The 13,882-nt window shown below is 32.6% G+C and overlaps 1 protein-coding gene and 1 long non-coding RNA gene across 3 annotated transcripts; one reads left to right on the plus strand and one right to left on the minus strand.

Moving 5' to 3' along the window:
* Nucleotides 1–1,939: 1,939 nt before the first annotated feature.
* On the minus strand, nt 1,940–13,016 carry LOC126743189 (zinc finger protein 771-like). The gene is made up of 5 exons (XM_050450170.1): nt 12,779–13,016; nt 12,134–12,720; nt 2,762–3,107; nt 2,555–2,701; nt 1,940–2,305 (listed from the first exon to the last, which is right to left on the minus strand). Exons 1-5 carry the CDS (start codon nt 12,905–12,907, stop codon nt 2,117–2,119), a joined length of 1,398 nt encoding a protein of 465 aa, XP_050306127.1. The 5' UTR covers nt 12,908–13,016; the 3' UTR covers nt 1,940–2,116.
* LOC126743190 (uncharacterized) lies at nt 7,912–9,949 on the plus strand. 2 transcript variants are annotated; one of them, XR_007662808.1, is made up of 3 exons: nt 7,912–8,104; nt 8,234–9,352; nt 9,639–9,949. It is a non-coding gene; the product is annotated as an uncharacterized LOC126743190 (long non-coding RNA). The 2 variants fall into 2 exon arrangements; XR_007662809.1 differs by having other exon boundaries at nt 7,912–8,100.
* Nucleotides 13,017–13,882: the final 866 nt, after the last annotated feature.

Genomic DNA, 13,882 nt, shown 5'->3' on the forward strand with positions numbered 1-13,882 from the left:
CAAATCTTCTTGGGCTTTGTCTATTGTTTTATTATTTTTTCATTTATCAAAAATAGCACAACAATTATTATGCTCATCATTTGCTTCGTGTCTCTTTATGATACGGTTTAGAATAACCAAGTTACAGAATAACCAACATGGTTGACAGTAACATTTATTTAGTTTTAGTGAATAACATAGCCACCATATTTCTGTTTTAATGCCAGATTTAGATATTTCTGAATAATAAAATGAGGAAAAACTTCTATTGTTTGCATCTTTGGGAAATGGTCCTCGTGGACGACAAGGTTCGTTATCAATAATAAATCTTTTCTCTTGGATTGATAAAGCTTCGCCAAAATTAGCTTTGTCCGTAGGAAAATTTACCTATAAATATTATTTGTTTATTCCTAGTTTTAGCGTTAGAGCTAAATCTAGATTCTAGAATAAAGAGATGTGGAACGGAACAAATGGATATGGAACAGCGAACGAATAAAAAAATTTAATACAAATTACCAAAAAAAAAATTATAATTTATTCGTGATCTAATTTTAATATAGGTTTTTTACAATCTGATCATAAAATGCGATTTTAATAAAAACAGAAATATTTTATGTAAAACCTACGGGACGTTAGTGTCAGACAGATCCATTTGTCAGACTATGCACCTACTTACATTAATATCTGGTTCATCAGTGATAAGTATCTTTGATTTGAATTCATCTTTATTAGTTGAGCATTAAGTTAGGTCGGAAATTTTGGTATTTGCCTTAAGTTCAATTTCAGGTTCAGGAATATTTTCACCTAAAAAAAAATTAAAATAAACTTAGAACATTGAAAGGCCTTTCAATGTTCTAAGAAAATAAACGATTATGTTATGATTGTTATACCACATAACATTCATAATAGGCATAACCATTGATTTTAATTTCTTTTACCAAAATTCCTTCTTATTTTTAATATTAAATTAATATGTATGTATGTACATAAATATGTAAAAAATGCGTAAAACAAAACAAAGTAAAATAACATACTTAATGTCAGGAAAGGCTAAGTCGTCAGATTAATTTATTGTAGAAACCCTATAATAGGTAGTTGTTTTGAGAAGCCCGTTTGATACTTTAAAAGTTATGGCTTACTCTAAGGAATGAATCGTTGTGCTGATGAGAGACTTTTGATAGTATGATACTTCAATAATTTTGTTTGTAAACTGTTCTAGCCAGGCGGCATTAGGTCAATAAAAGATAGAGAGTTTTTAAGAACACTTGTACTATTTGGCCGGCCTAATATAAATAATTATGTTTCGAGACCTAAGAAGTGAGATATTGAAAATTTGTAAAATACTTACCACTAAGAGATTGACTCACAATCGTAGACGTAAAGGGTGTAGCAATCCCACCAGTAACAAAATTAGTTAAAGAGGAACTGCTTGAATTGATTAAATGAAAAATTGAAATTTGTAAATTTTTGGATGTTTTCGAGTTTTCTCTTCAAGCTCGGCTTTCTTTTTCCTTTTACTTGCACCAGATAAATGTTTATAATTGGAACTCATTTTATAGACTGTTAATAAGAGAAAAGATTTGCTTCGGCTGCGGATAGGCACATCGATGTAAGAATTTTACTGAGTTTTGGATTTTTATGTGGTTTGTTAGATTATATAAGTTCACAATATATTATTGAGTTTTAGTTTAAATTTACATCCTTTGTTTATTTATTTATTATTATGTTTATTAGCTGGCTACGGGCCCTTGAGAGTGGCGGGCCTGGTTCCACCGAACCCGTGGAACCATTGTAGCTACGGCGCTGCTTCCAACGTAATTCATTGAACAGTTTTTTGAAAATGAAACGTTTCCTTTTATTTAAAAACATAGAACTTATAATACCTAACTTGGATTTTAAGAGAAACTCAAGTTGCTGCTTGGACATTTTTACCGGGAGGGAGGGTAAAATAAAACACCTATTTTATTATTAAAAAAATAATACTTAAAAAGATGAGATTCAAGAGTAAAAATACAATTCACAGTATAAAATCAGACTTAAATAGAGAAAAACAAACATTCACAAGACTTTGGTTCGCAACTCTTTCCAGAGCTATTTTATGGAGTAAAATTGCTGTAAAAAAAAACATTATGAACTATTATTCAAATAAGTCCATGTTATGGTCCTTTTTCAGATGCACCTTCAAAGTGTATTTATCAATGAACCTCTTCTGGCAATAGTCGCATGAATAAGGCTTCTCTCCCGTGTGCGTGAAGATATGCCTCTGCAGCTTATTACTGAAGGCAAACACTTTAGGGCACATGGCGCAACAATATTTCTTTTCCAACTAAAAACATTGAAAATTGCACCTAACATTCGAGAAATATTCCACCTAATATACAATATGCCTGGAATATCCCATATGTTTAACAGTTAGTAGAGAATATTTAATTTTCATATCATATTAGTTTTAAAATAAATAAAACTTCTATTTTTTAATCAAATTTATATTTAAGGTATTTATTTATTTCCTATTACTCTGAGGCGACGATATATGAATTAGATATTCTGGGCATAGGCACGCAATGTGACTCACCTTTGGGGCCTTCCAATTTCCCTGATCGTGCACCACCTTCATATGCCTCCTGAGGCCCTCCCTGTTCTTATAATCCTTATGATCGCACAGGCTACACTTGAACAACCTCTGATTACTGTGAGTGTTCAGATGAGGTATAAGTTCAGCCTGAAAAACGTCACAAAAGTCACGCTCCAGAATTTCTTTCTTCTAAAAAACAATTCTTGCCTTATTGACGAACAACTTGCCGCAAATGTGACAGGCGAACTCCTTGATGCCCGCGTGTCGTTTCAAATGTTTCCTCAAGTTGCTCTGCAACGGGAACTTTTTGTCGCACAGATCGCAGAAAAACTGCCACTCGGTACGGTCCTGGTGCACCTGTAACCGGTGCGTCCGTAAATTGTTGTGCGTTTTAAAGCTGCGATCGCATTGGGGACACGCGTACGGACGCGTGCCCGTGTGGATTTTCGCGTGGTGATTCAGGCTCGCCGACGAGTTGAAACTTTTACCGCACGTGGCGCAGACGAACGGTTTCTCGTTGGTGTGTTTCCTCATGTGGATTTGGAGACTGTATCTGCGTTAAAGTGAATTATTATTTATCGATAAATGAATTATAATGTTTAAATATCTTATGTTTAAATACTTTAGTCTATCTCCTATGTATAATCTCTATTTAAATGTCTGTATGCACTGAATTTTCAATTTATTACCAAAATACCAGAGGACTTAGAACAAAAACTGTTGATTTTTACCAATCTATGTGTGCTGCTCAATTTGACTGTTTATCAATAACTGAAGCCTGATGTGCTGAGCTCGGAGTTATTTCCTCCTGGCTACAATGTTTTTAGATTGGACCGTAGTGCTCTAGTGAGTGGAAAAAGTGATGGTGGCGGAGTAATGCTAGCTGTGCGCGATATTCATTGTGCCGAACTCATACCAAGATTATGTAACACCAATAATATAATTGAAGATATATGGGTCAGTGTCGTCTTAAATGGAGGTAATAAATTGTTAATTTGTACTGTCTATGTCCCCCCTCACGCATCTTCGAATAACTATAAACATTTCATGTCAAAAGTAGAGTCTGTACTAAGTAACAAAATTAATGGGAAAGTTTTATTGCTAGGTGATTTTAACTTGCCTAACTTATCCTGGTCGCGTAATAACAAACTAAATTCTGATAACGCCACTGACCCATGTAGCAAATGCTTTACTGATTTTTACGTCCTTAATGGTTTAAAACAATTTAATTATATTTTGAATTCAAGGAATAGAATTTTAGATTTAGTTGTAGGTACTAATTCTTTAATAACCGAGGTACTTAAATGTAATTACCCATTAGTGCCTGAGGACAGTCATCATATGTTGTTGGAGGTAAATATTAAGTTAAATTATGAAAAAAAAGTCGTGTGTAATTCTTATCAAAAGGTAAATTTCATTAGGACAAATTATGCAGTTATTAATGAGAAAATTCGTTCTCTTCAGTGGAAGGATTTATTTTTATCTCGTGATGTAGATAACAACATCGAATGTTTTTACGCAGAACTGAGTAATACTGTGAATTCTGAAATATCAAAAATAAAAATTAAAAAGCGCCAATATCCTTTATGGTTTTCTAAGCACACTAATAATTTAATAAAGAATAAAGTGCAGGTGCACAGAGACTGGAAAAAATACAAGCTACAGTCTGACTACGATATTTTCTCAAATTTACGTAAAACTGTAAAACTAAATATTAGTAAAGACTATAAAGTTTACATTACTAAAACAGAGGAAAATATTAAGCATGACACAAAGTACTTTTGGTCGTTTATTAATAATAAAAGGAATACAAAAAATTTGCCGTTAAAAATGACCTTTAATGATCAATATGCTACGAATAACTCTGACATTTGTGAACTTTTCTCAAAGTTTTTTAGCAGTGTTTTTGAACCATCTAATACTCCATCATTAATTGATGTTGTCCAATCAAAAGAATGTTTTACTGTTGATCATGTTCGAGAAGACGATATTAGAGAAGCATTATGCTCTATGAATCCCAAAAAGGGTCCTGGGCCAGACGGATTTCCCTCAATATTTCTGAAATCATGTCCTAATCTTTGTGAGCCCCTATATTTATTGTATAATCAATGTATTTCAACTGGTAAATACCCTAAGCTTTGGAAAGTGGCCCAAATTGTGCCTATTTTTAAATCAGGAGATAAAAGCGCTATCAATAACTATAGACCGATTTCTCTCTTGAGCCATTTTGGGAAACTGTTTGAGTCTCTTATTTTGGATCAATTATTTTTTATTGTTAGGGGATCGATTGACTTAAACCAACACGGCTTTTTTAAAAAAAGATCGGCACTGACTAACCTTGTTACGTTCAACTCATATCTGAGAATATGGAGCGAGGTTCTGAGACTTGTACAGTGTACACCGATTTCTCTAAAGCTTTCGATAAGGTCCACCACCCAACTCTTTTAATAAAGCTTGAGAATTTCGGGGTACATGGGGCTTTGTTTGAAATTTTTAAAAGTTACTTAAGTGAAAGATCTCAGTATGTTGTTGTAAATGGCCAAAAATCGAAGAGTACAGCTGTGACTTCAGGTGTGCCTCAGGGGTCAGAGTTGGGTCCTCTGCTGTTTATCATTTTCCTATATGATATAGAGCAATGTTTTTCACATAGTAGCTATGCCTTATATGCAGATGATCTTAAAATCTCAAAAACTATTAATTCGGCTGCTGATTACTTTACTTTACAGTACGATTTATCTAATTTTATGAATTACTGTACTTTGACAGACTTTTTAGTCAATTTGCATCCCTAGGATCCAAATCCTTACATCCTTCGTAATAGACAAACTTTTGTAGTGTCCAGGTATTTTTCCAATTACTTATCGAATTCTCCAATTATTAGATGTACCCGTATGTATAATAGTTTGGAGTTAAACCATCCTAATATTGACTTATTTTTTTTAGCTTTGATGCCTTTAAACGACACCTAAGACGGCTTCCTGATTAACTTACATAAGTAATTCTTTCTAGATTGTGATGTAATTTTAAGAATTAATTCTCTGTAGTTGTAATTATTATTATATAGAACTTGTTTACTAATTTGTATTTGTGATATAACGTGCTTTCTTATTATTGGACAGCTGTGCCTGTCTGTTAGAAAGCCTTGACTGTAAATAAATAAATAAATAAATAATGATAATACTGTAGGGGCACTATTAAATGTGTAACAAAAACCATAATATTTATGTACACATTTATTTTCTACAACGATTTTATGAAACGAGGTCCAAACAGCTCTTTTTTATGCTAATCAGTCGTTCCCCTTTAGGGCCAAATTGCGGACCAGCTGGTAAAGTTCCTGTGTGTTATTAGGCAGATAAATTCTATCCTCTCGGTAAACCTACCGGTAGCTGTAGGAGGAATTATGAACCAAATTTTAACCTGTTGTTAAGTAACAGAAGGTTTACAGTTTGGCAAGAACGTAATTAAAGAAAGATTGTGGCTATGAATCTCCGGTCTTGAGAAAATAAATGAAATAAACAAAAATAATGGAAGTGTTACAGGTTAATAGTTACAGGTACTTGTATACTTGTTTTGTGCCAAATCCGATATTCTTTCTGTCTGTAGTACTAGTATTAATACGTATTTGCATTTTTGCTAATTATTTGTAAATATCCCTCCGGACATTTGCCAGTGAATCACAGTACACAGTTTTTTAGAAACTGTATACTGTGCAGTGAATTTGGTAGAATTTTAATAAATTTTTTTTAGAGAATGTCTCAATAACCTAATAAAAAAAAGAAGTCGGTAAACTTTTCTGAAAAAGAAGTTATTTTGCTCTGTAATTTAGTGAGTCAATATGCGGGTACAATTGAATAAAAAAAGACTGATGATGCAACACCTTGGAAAGAAAAAAAATCAGCCCTGGGAAAATTTGACAGCAGAGTTTGTAAAAAACCCTCTGCCAGGGGTGGTTCAAACACTGCATAATCTTCGAACAAAGTATGAGGGTCTAAACAAAGATCTAAGAAAAGAAGTAGCCAAGAACAAACAGGAAATATTTAAAACTGGTGTCTGGTATTTAAATATAGTGGCTCATATTTGACGTTCCTATATGGGATTTCTTAGATGTATGATGTTTTCTTTTCATTTCTCAATCATATAACAGTGGCATAGCCAGCAAAGAGGAGCAGGTGAGGGAAGGATGTAACCTTAAGTAGGGCATTGTTATATTAAATAAAGAGAGCTTTAACCAAATCTGTCGTGCAAAGGCAAAAGACGGTACTCGCAAAAAATGGCAAAATAAGATTATTACATATTCGAAATCTCCTCGTTTTTCTCTATATGCCATTTTTTTTAGATTCTTGATATCTTAAAAAATAAGGGAATTAAAACCCTGCCAAACTACTGTATATGCATATTTTTTGGGGTGAAACCAAGGTAATAGAAGGTACTCGACATTTTTTTAATAATTTTTCAAAGGTAAAGTAGTGTAAGGGCTCATACCTTAAAATTTTAGTTTTTCAAATATTTTTTTAAACTGTCTTACAAATGCAAAGTAGTGTATATGAACATACATTACTTTGCCATTGAAAATAATTAAAATTTGATGTGGCGTTTCAAAGGCAAAGTCAGGTTTTCGCGCATATACACTACTTTGCCTTTGTATTGCAGCGCTTTTTAATTCAGTTTGCCCAAATCAATCCCTTTTACCCATTTAACCCAAATCAACCCCTATAAACTGTTTATCTATGGCCCAAATCTCTCGGCGAGAGTTAGTAGACGTTTTTGTGCAATCGTTTTTTTAAAGTTTGTGTTTGAAAATAATAGGTATTCCGAAAGGATCAAAAGGATGGTTAATGGTATTCTTAAATCAAAAAGTAACTTGGTAAGTGTGTTGTGTTATTTTTTATTTGATTATACTTATGTAGTAAATAAAAATAAAACCTAATAATTAAGTAGATTTAAATAGTAAATCTAAGTAAAGTTTTTATTTTTTATTTTTAATGAGTCAAGTCAAAGTAAGAAAAATTAAAATGTCTAAAATTGACATCTTATATTTTTATTAATTTTTTGAGTGAATCAATCTGTTTGACTTGTGAAGTTGATGACAATATTTTTGTTTTATTGTGTTTAGTATTAAATAAAATTTTATGTTTTTGCTTACACTTATAGAAAAAATAGCGTTTTAACACGTGCTAAAGGTATTTTTTCCGCACGTAATTAGATGATCACCTTTCTGCTTCACATCGTTCAGCCAAGTGCAATCGCGTACACAAAAGTAAGACTTTCAGCACTAGTTAGGAAATATACTGCTATAAATCTGTACATTTTATGTACCATCGCGATCAAAAAAAACTGGGACACCTTATAAGATCTCCTGGACTATTTTTTTAATTTTTTGTGTCAAATGTTTGCCAAAACTTTACTTTTTGGTTAAGCTAAGAAATAGGTTAAACTGGGATTTAAAGAAGTTTGACGTTTCGTGTCAGTTGAACAGTTACCTTCAAAAAATAGTCCAGGATTAATGTTGGTTTGTTTTGTCCCGGTTTTTTTTGATCGCGCTGGTAGGTAAGTCTAATATTTTTTACCGGATATAAAAATATGTAATCTGATATACGAAACTAAAAAGGTCTTTTTTTGGTTATCCAACAGTTCTATCTTGGCCTAAATGAACATTTATAGCACTTTCAATTTTAGGACGAAAATGTTCTTGCCGATATATCAAACATAAGCTCTGACTTAAACAGGTCAAGCCTTCCCAATGTAGATTTATTGGATAATTTTGTGTTTTCACAAGAGAATAATTCAAGCTTGTGTATTGAAAATGATAGAGAAGCGTCTCCTCCCCATCGTCTGCTGTTTGATCCTGAGGACAAGGATGATGACATTGCAGATCCGGATTATATACCCTCGAGGGAGGAACAACAGAATATCAATATGGATAGTGACTCAGATTTAGAAGTACGAGACGTGACTTTTAATAATATAGAAGAGGCAGGTGATAACATAGAAGAGATCGGTGAAGCTGATAGTCAAGAGGATACAGAATCAGATGTAAAAGAAAATGGACCCGAAATATTGAATAAAAAGCGACCACGTACTTCAAAAGAAAAAGTTATAAGAATAAACACCCTATCGGGCCTCCCACCTGCAACTGCAAGACTAAAAAATGCCTTAATGCATTTGATTCAGACAAAAGAAAAAACTTGCATACACGATTTTGGTCATTAGATAAGGATTTATAAACGATGTGGCTTTATAAGCAAATTCACGAAACGTAAGCGTCTGGAAAGTCGTAGAAATTTTTCTAGAACATATAACTTGCCGAAAATTCACGCAAATGGTGAAGACGAGCAGATAAAAGTATGCCAAAAAATTTTTATGACAACTTTGGGGTACAAAAGTACGATGGTGGTAGACTATATGTTAAAAAAGAATAAGGATCCTCATGGTACACAAATAGCAACTCCCTTATTAGCAGACCAAAGAGGAAAACGGACTCCAGGAAATAAACAAAGCAAAACTCCAATTAAAGACCATATAAATTCCTATAATCCCAAACCATCACATTATAGAAGAGCACACGCGCCAAATAGAAAGTACCTGCCAGCTGAATTGTCTATAAGGGATTTGTACAAAGACTATAACGAAAAATATCCTGAAAATAAAGTTAGCTATGAAACTTATAGAAAAGAAGTAGAAGCATTAAATATTGGGTTTTATGAAATAGAAGCAGACAAATGTGATACATGTTCGAAATTAGGCCAAACAAATAGCGAAGAAACTTCACTTAAAAATGAAGAGCACGTTGCTGAGGTAATTTTTTACTTATTTTTTGTTCACTTTTTCTATTATTGCGTTTTTTTACAAAATTTAAACTTGTATTTTAATTATCCTGACCTTTTTCTTAACAGAAATAATCTTAACAAAACCTAATATTGACCTTATTATTATTGGACTAAAAATAAGCTTTTTTCGAGACTTTTAAAAGCAGAAAGTTTAATTAAAAGTGTAAAATAAAAAATAAATTAAATCAAATCTTTTATAAATGCCACAACAATCTATTAATTGTTCGTGTGTCCACCTTGCATATTTTTTTTAGTACCATCTACGACGATCTTTATACCAAAAAGATGCGCAGCAGTATTTGACGGATCCAATTGTAAAAGTTTATGCGACGGATATGCAAAAGGTGTTCCTGTTACCGAGAATGCCAAAAGTTAAAGAATCATTTTTTACATCAAGGCTTGTTGTTTTCAATGAAACCTTTGCCTCTTTAAAGAATAATGACTGCTATTTTATGGCATGAGGCTATCGCTGGACGAAGAGGAGAAGACCTTGCCAGTGCATTTATAAAATTTTTGGATCTCTGTAGAGATGCATCAGAAGTTATTTTGTGGGCTGATAATTGTACGGCGCAAAATAAAAATTGGTTACTTTTTTCCATTTTGCTGTTTGATTGTTGCTCTCTTAATCTATAAGCATAAAATATTTATTAAAAGGGCACACTTATAACTCCGCCGATGGCTTGCACGGCAAAATTGAACAGTGTGCAAAGAAAAAAAACACTATCGAAGATATGAACGACTTTATTGAAGTTGTTGAAAAATCTGCGAAACGATTGGTAACAAAAGAAATGTTAATCACCGATTTCATGAAAGTAGAAAATATATTTTCCAAAAATACTTCAAAAAAAAGGAAAAGACAGTGACGCTATTTTGTTTAAAGACATAGTAGAGATTTGTTTTGTGAAGGGAAAGGAAGCGTTTATTTATAAAACCGATTTTAAAAATTTGGAATACAAAGAATCTAATCTTAAATTAAAGAGAAAAATAAATTTAAATATAACAAATGTTCGTGGAATAAATAGCGATAAAAGAGATCGAATTATGAGAAGCTTCGTTCCACACATGAAGCCTTCGAGAAGGAAGTTTTGGCAAGAGATGCCTTCTACCGAAGTCAATGATTTGCTAGAGGAAGGGCTATTAATCATTTGTTGTTTATTACAATTTTCCTTACGTTACCAAGAATATATTTTTTTTAGTTCCTATTTTGGTTCCTTATTAAAAAAAATCGTATTTATATACTTTACACCTATTTTGTTAATTAAATCGACATTAGTGGTACAAATTCTAAATATACAAATACGGTTAAGTTTTAAAACCTTGAACTTAAGACTATTTTTTTTTATTATTTTAACAGTTTTGTTTAAAGAGTAATGTTTTTTGTTTTTTTTTTTATTTTTATAAAATTTTTTTCTGTGAAAATTAATTTTAAGTTCCAGCAAGTTTATATTAAAAATTAGTATATTTCCACGTTCTTTAATTTAAACCCCAATATCTTCCTATTTCTTCAAATTTAGTGTATGAGTATACACTAGTTTACCAGTTCTTATCTATTTTTTCATGACCTTAGTACCAAGGCAAAGTAGGGTAAGTGCTTATACCTTAGTTTGCCATTTTTTTAAGGCACGTTAAAAAAAAATACAAAGGCAAAGTAGTGTAATCAACAAAACACTGTTTAAATATTGTTTAAATCAATTTAAATTTATTTTGTTGAAAAGGGAAGTTAAAAAAAATCTTGAATTTAAATTTTCATGCAATTCGGACAAATAATGAAAAGTCATAAAATACTCATACAGATTAAGAACAAAATTTAGAATATTATACACAAACTTGTTTTTGAAGGTGGTAGACAATGGTACAGTGAAAACATCTTGTGGGACTTGCATTGTCTTATTTATTTATTGTAACACGACGTTTCGGTTGGTAAGTATCTCCAACCGTTATCAAGTGTAAACTGATAACGGTTGATAAACTATGCAAGCTTCAACTCTGCTGCTTTTTCCTGTTGTTAACTTATTCTACTGGTAAGCAAGAATTATCCTGCTGGTAAGACAAACGAGACGTTCATAATTCAATTTTTAATGTTACCTGCAGGATTACTTTTCCAGGCACGTCCATAATTTGGCCCTAAACCAGAAAAACATCACTTTTGTTTCAATCATTTTCTAATTGTTAAAGTGAGATAAGGATATTATAAATGAGTGCCCAGCTTTTTAATGCCATTATTTTTTCTGTTTTAATACACATGGAATAAATTGTTTAAAGAAATAAATGTCACAAGTGTATTTAAACACCAAACATAACTAAGAATGTTAAAGTCGCCGACAACAGTAACTTCTCAATTTTCTTAAAAATAACTTTCATATAAATTACTACCACTGCTAGGGACAAAATACACTATAATGGCATATAAGTAGGAAATAACAGCAAGTGTTATATTAATACACAATGCTTCTTAAAGCTACTGTGTTTAATTGCAAGCAAGAGATCATCCCCTTAAGTTTATCTGTTATTATTTGACTGATATCCTTTCTAAAAACAAGTGTGTCCTTGCTAAACTCTGCATTACTAATAGAATCATTTAACCATGTCTCCGATAGGGCTACTAAGTCAAACTCATTAAGCAGTAAGTTTGTTATTAATGTTATTTATAGGCTTTAGAGTATTCTAATGGCATTAACATGGCTGTTGGTTACTTGAATTTTTACTACTTTGTCTGTTATTAAAATAGATATAGATATAGTGAACTTACTTGTTTAAGTAGCTGGCGTCACACTGCTCACAAGCAAAGGGCTTTTTTGAGGCATGTTCGGTCCTGACATGCTGCACCCACTCCTGTTTAGTCTTAAATATCTCATCACAAAAAGTGCATTTGCACGGTTCTCTTTTAGGTGAAATCTCCTTTTTTCCCTTGATTTCATTATCAAGTTCAGGCTTAACATAATCATTGAAATCTTTGTCCTCATAATCGTCATCATCATTCCACACATCATCACAGTATGGGTCTAATTTAATACTCTCAGTTTCAATCAGGGCTTCTTGTTCCTCTTTTTGTTCTACTTCGAGACTAACATGTTCATTAGATATTTCTTCTTCGAGTTTCAACTTACTTTTGCCGTTTTGTTGTCTCATGTGCAACGTGGTAATATGTTGCACCAAACGCTTTTTTTGCCTGAACGTTTTGCCACACTCGTCACACTTAAACCCCAACGTTTGACTGAAATTATCAGGCTCTTTTTGTCTGAATTTCTCGCTTTCAACGCAACACTGGACAAAATCATAGGTTATGTCCAATTGGGCGATGCATAAATAACATATTTTATAATAAGATTCCCAGGTCTGTAATGAAAAGTGAGACGAATCGGGCCTATAATATTTAAAAATAAAGGGGGCTTACCTCATTGGGGACACATAAGACTAACTTTTTAATGTACCTAACGTTGTTTGAATCGAGGGTGTCTAAAGTCGATAACTCATCGAGTTTGCTCACGCAGATGCAACAAGAAGAGGTGAGGAGTTCCTCCATATTTTCAAAATTGTTAGTTTTATAACATTTCTGAGACCGCAAACGAGGAATGTAAACAATAACATAAACAATTATTTTTGGAAGTGGTCATGGCAAGAGTGAAAGTTGAAAACTGATATGGTTCCGTAACAGTTTGACATTGACGTCTGTCATCTGTCATTTCGATGCGATGAGTTGCATTTAACCGATTCCAAGCGGTCTATCGGTAATTACCGTTCCTAAATGGTATTAACCAAACACGTCCAAGCGGTTATAGTTATAACCGCTTGAGATACGTGACGTCACCAATTAGCCCTTTATACGTCATCAATTTGGAACAGTAATTACCCACGTCCGGAGCTGTTTTCTAAACGTCAAATGTCAAAGATATTGAAATAAGTGCGGGAAAAAATAAAAACAAATAACAAATTATTTTCTTTTTAAAAATGACACATTTATTATGGCTAATAAGTTTTCTTTTTTGATATTTATGTTTAAGAACTAATTACATATATTACTGGCGTCTGGGGTATTATTCAAAAACAAACAAAATGATGATAGTGACAGCTGACAAATTACGAAGTTACTTCAACCAAGCACGTCCAAGCGGACACGATTGGTTATGTTATAAAGGGACTGTTCAAGGTGAACCAAGGGCTTAACCGCGGTTAAAACCGATAGATCGCTTGAAATCGGTTTTTGTTTTGTAATGGTTGTAAATAACTCATTGATTTATTTAATTAATAATGTAAACAATAACATAAACAATTATTTTTGGAAGTGGTCATGGCAAGAGTGAAAGTTGAAAACAAATATAGTTCCAGAGCACTTTGACATTGACGTCTGTCATCTGTCATCTCGATGCGATTTTGTATTTGTTTGTGTTTTGTAATGATGGTTAGTTGTTATTAAATTCTGCTGGTCATGTCGGGATAATAACAATTCCGGAAACATTTAAATTAATCCATAAAAATAAATTGAATAAGTGGCCCCATA

This window comes from Anthonomus grandis, chromosome 12 (assembly GCF_022605725.1).
Source record: "Anthonomus grandis grandis chromosome 12, icAntGran1.3, whole genome shotgun sequence".
NCBI lineage: Eukaryota > Metazoa > Arthropoda > Insecta > Coleoptera > Curculionidae > Anthonomus > Anthonomus grandis.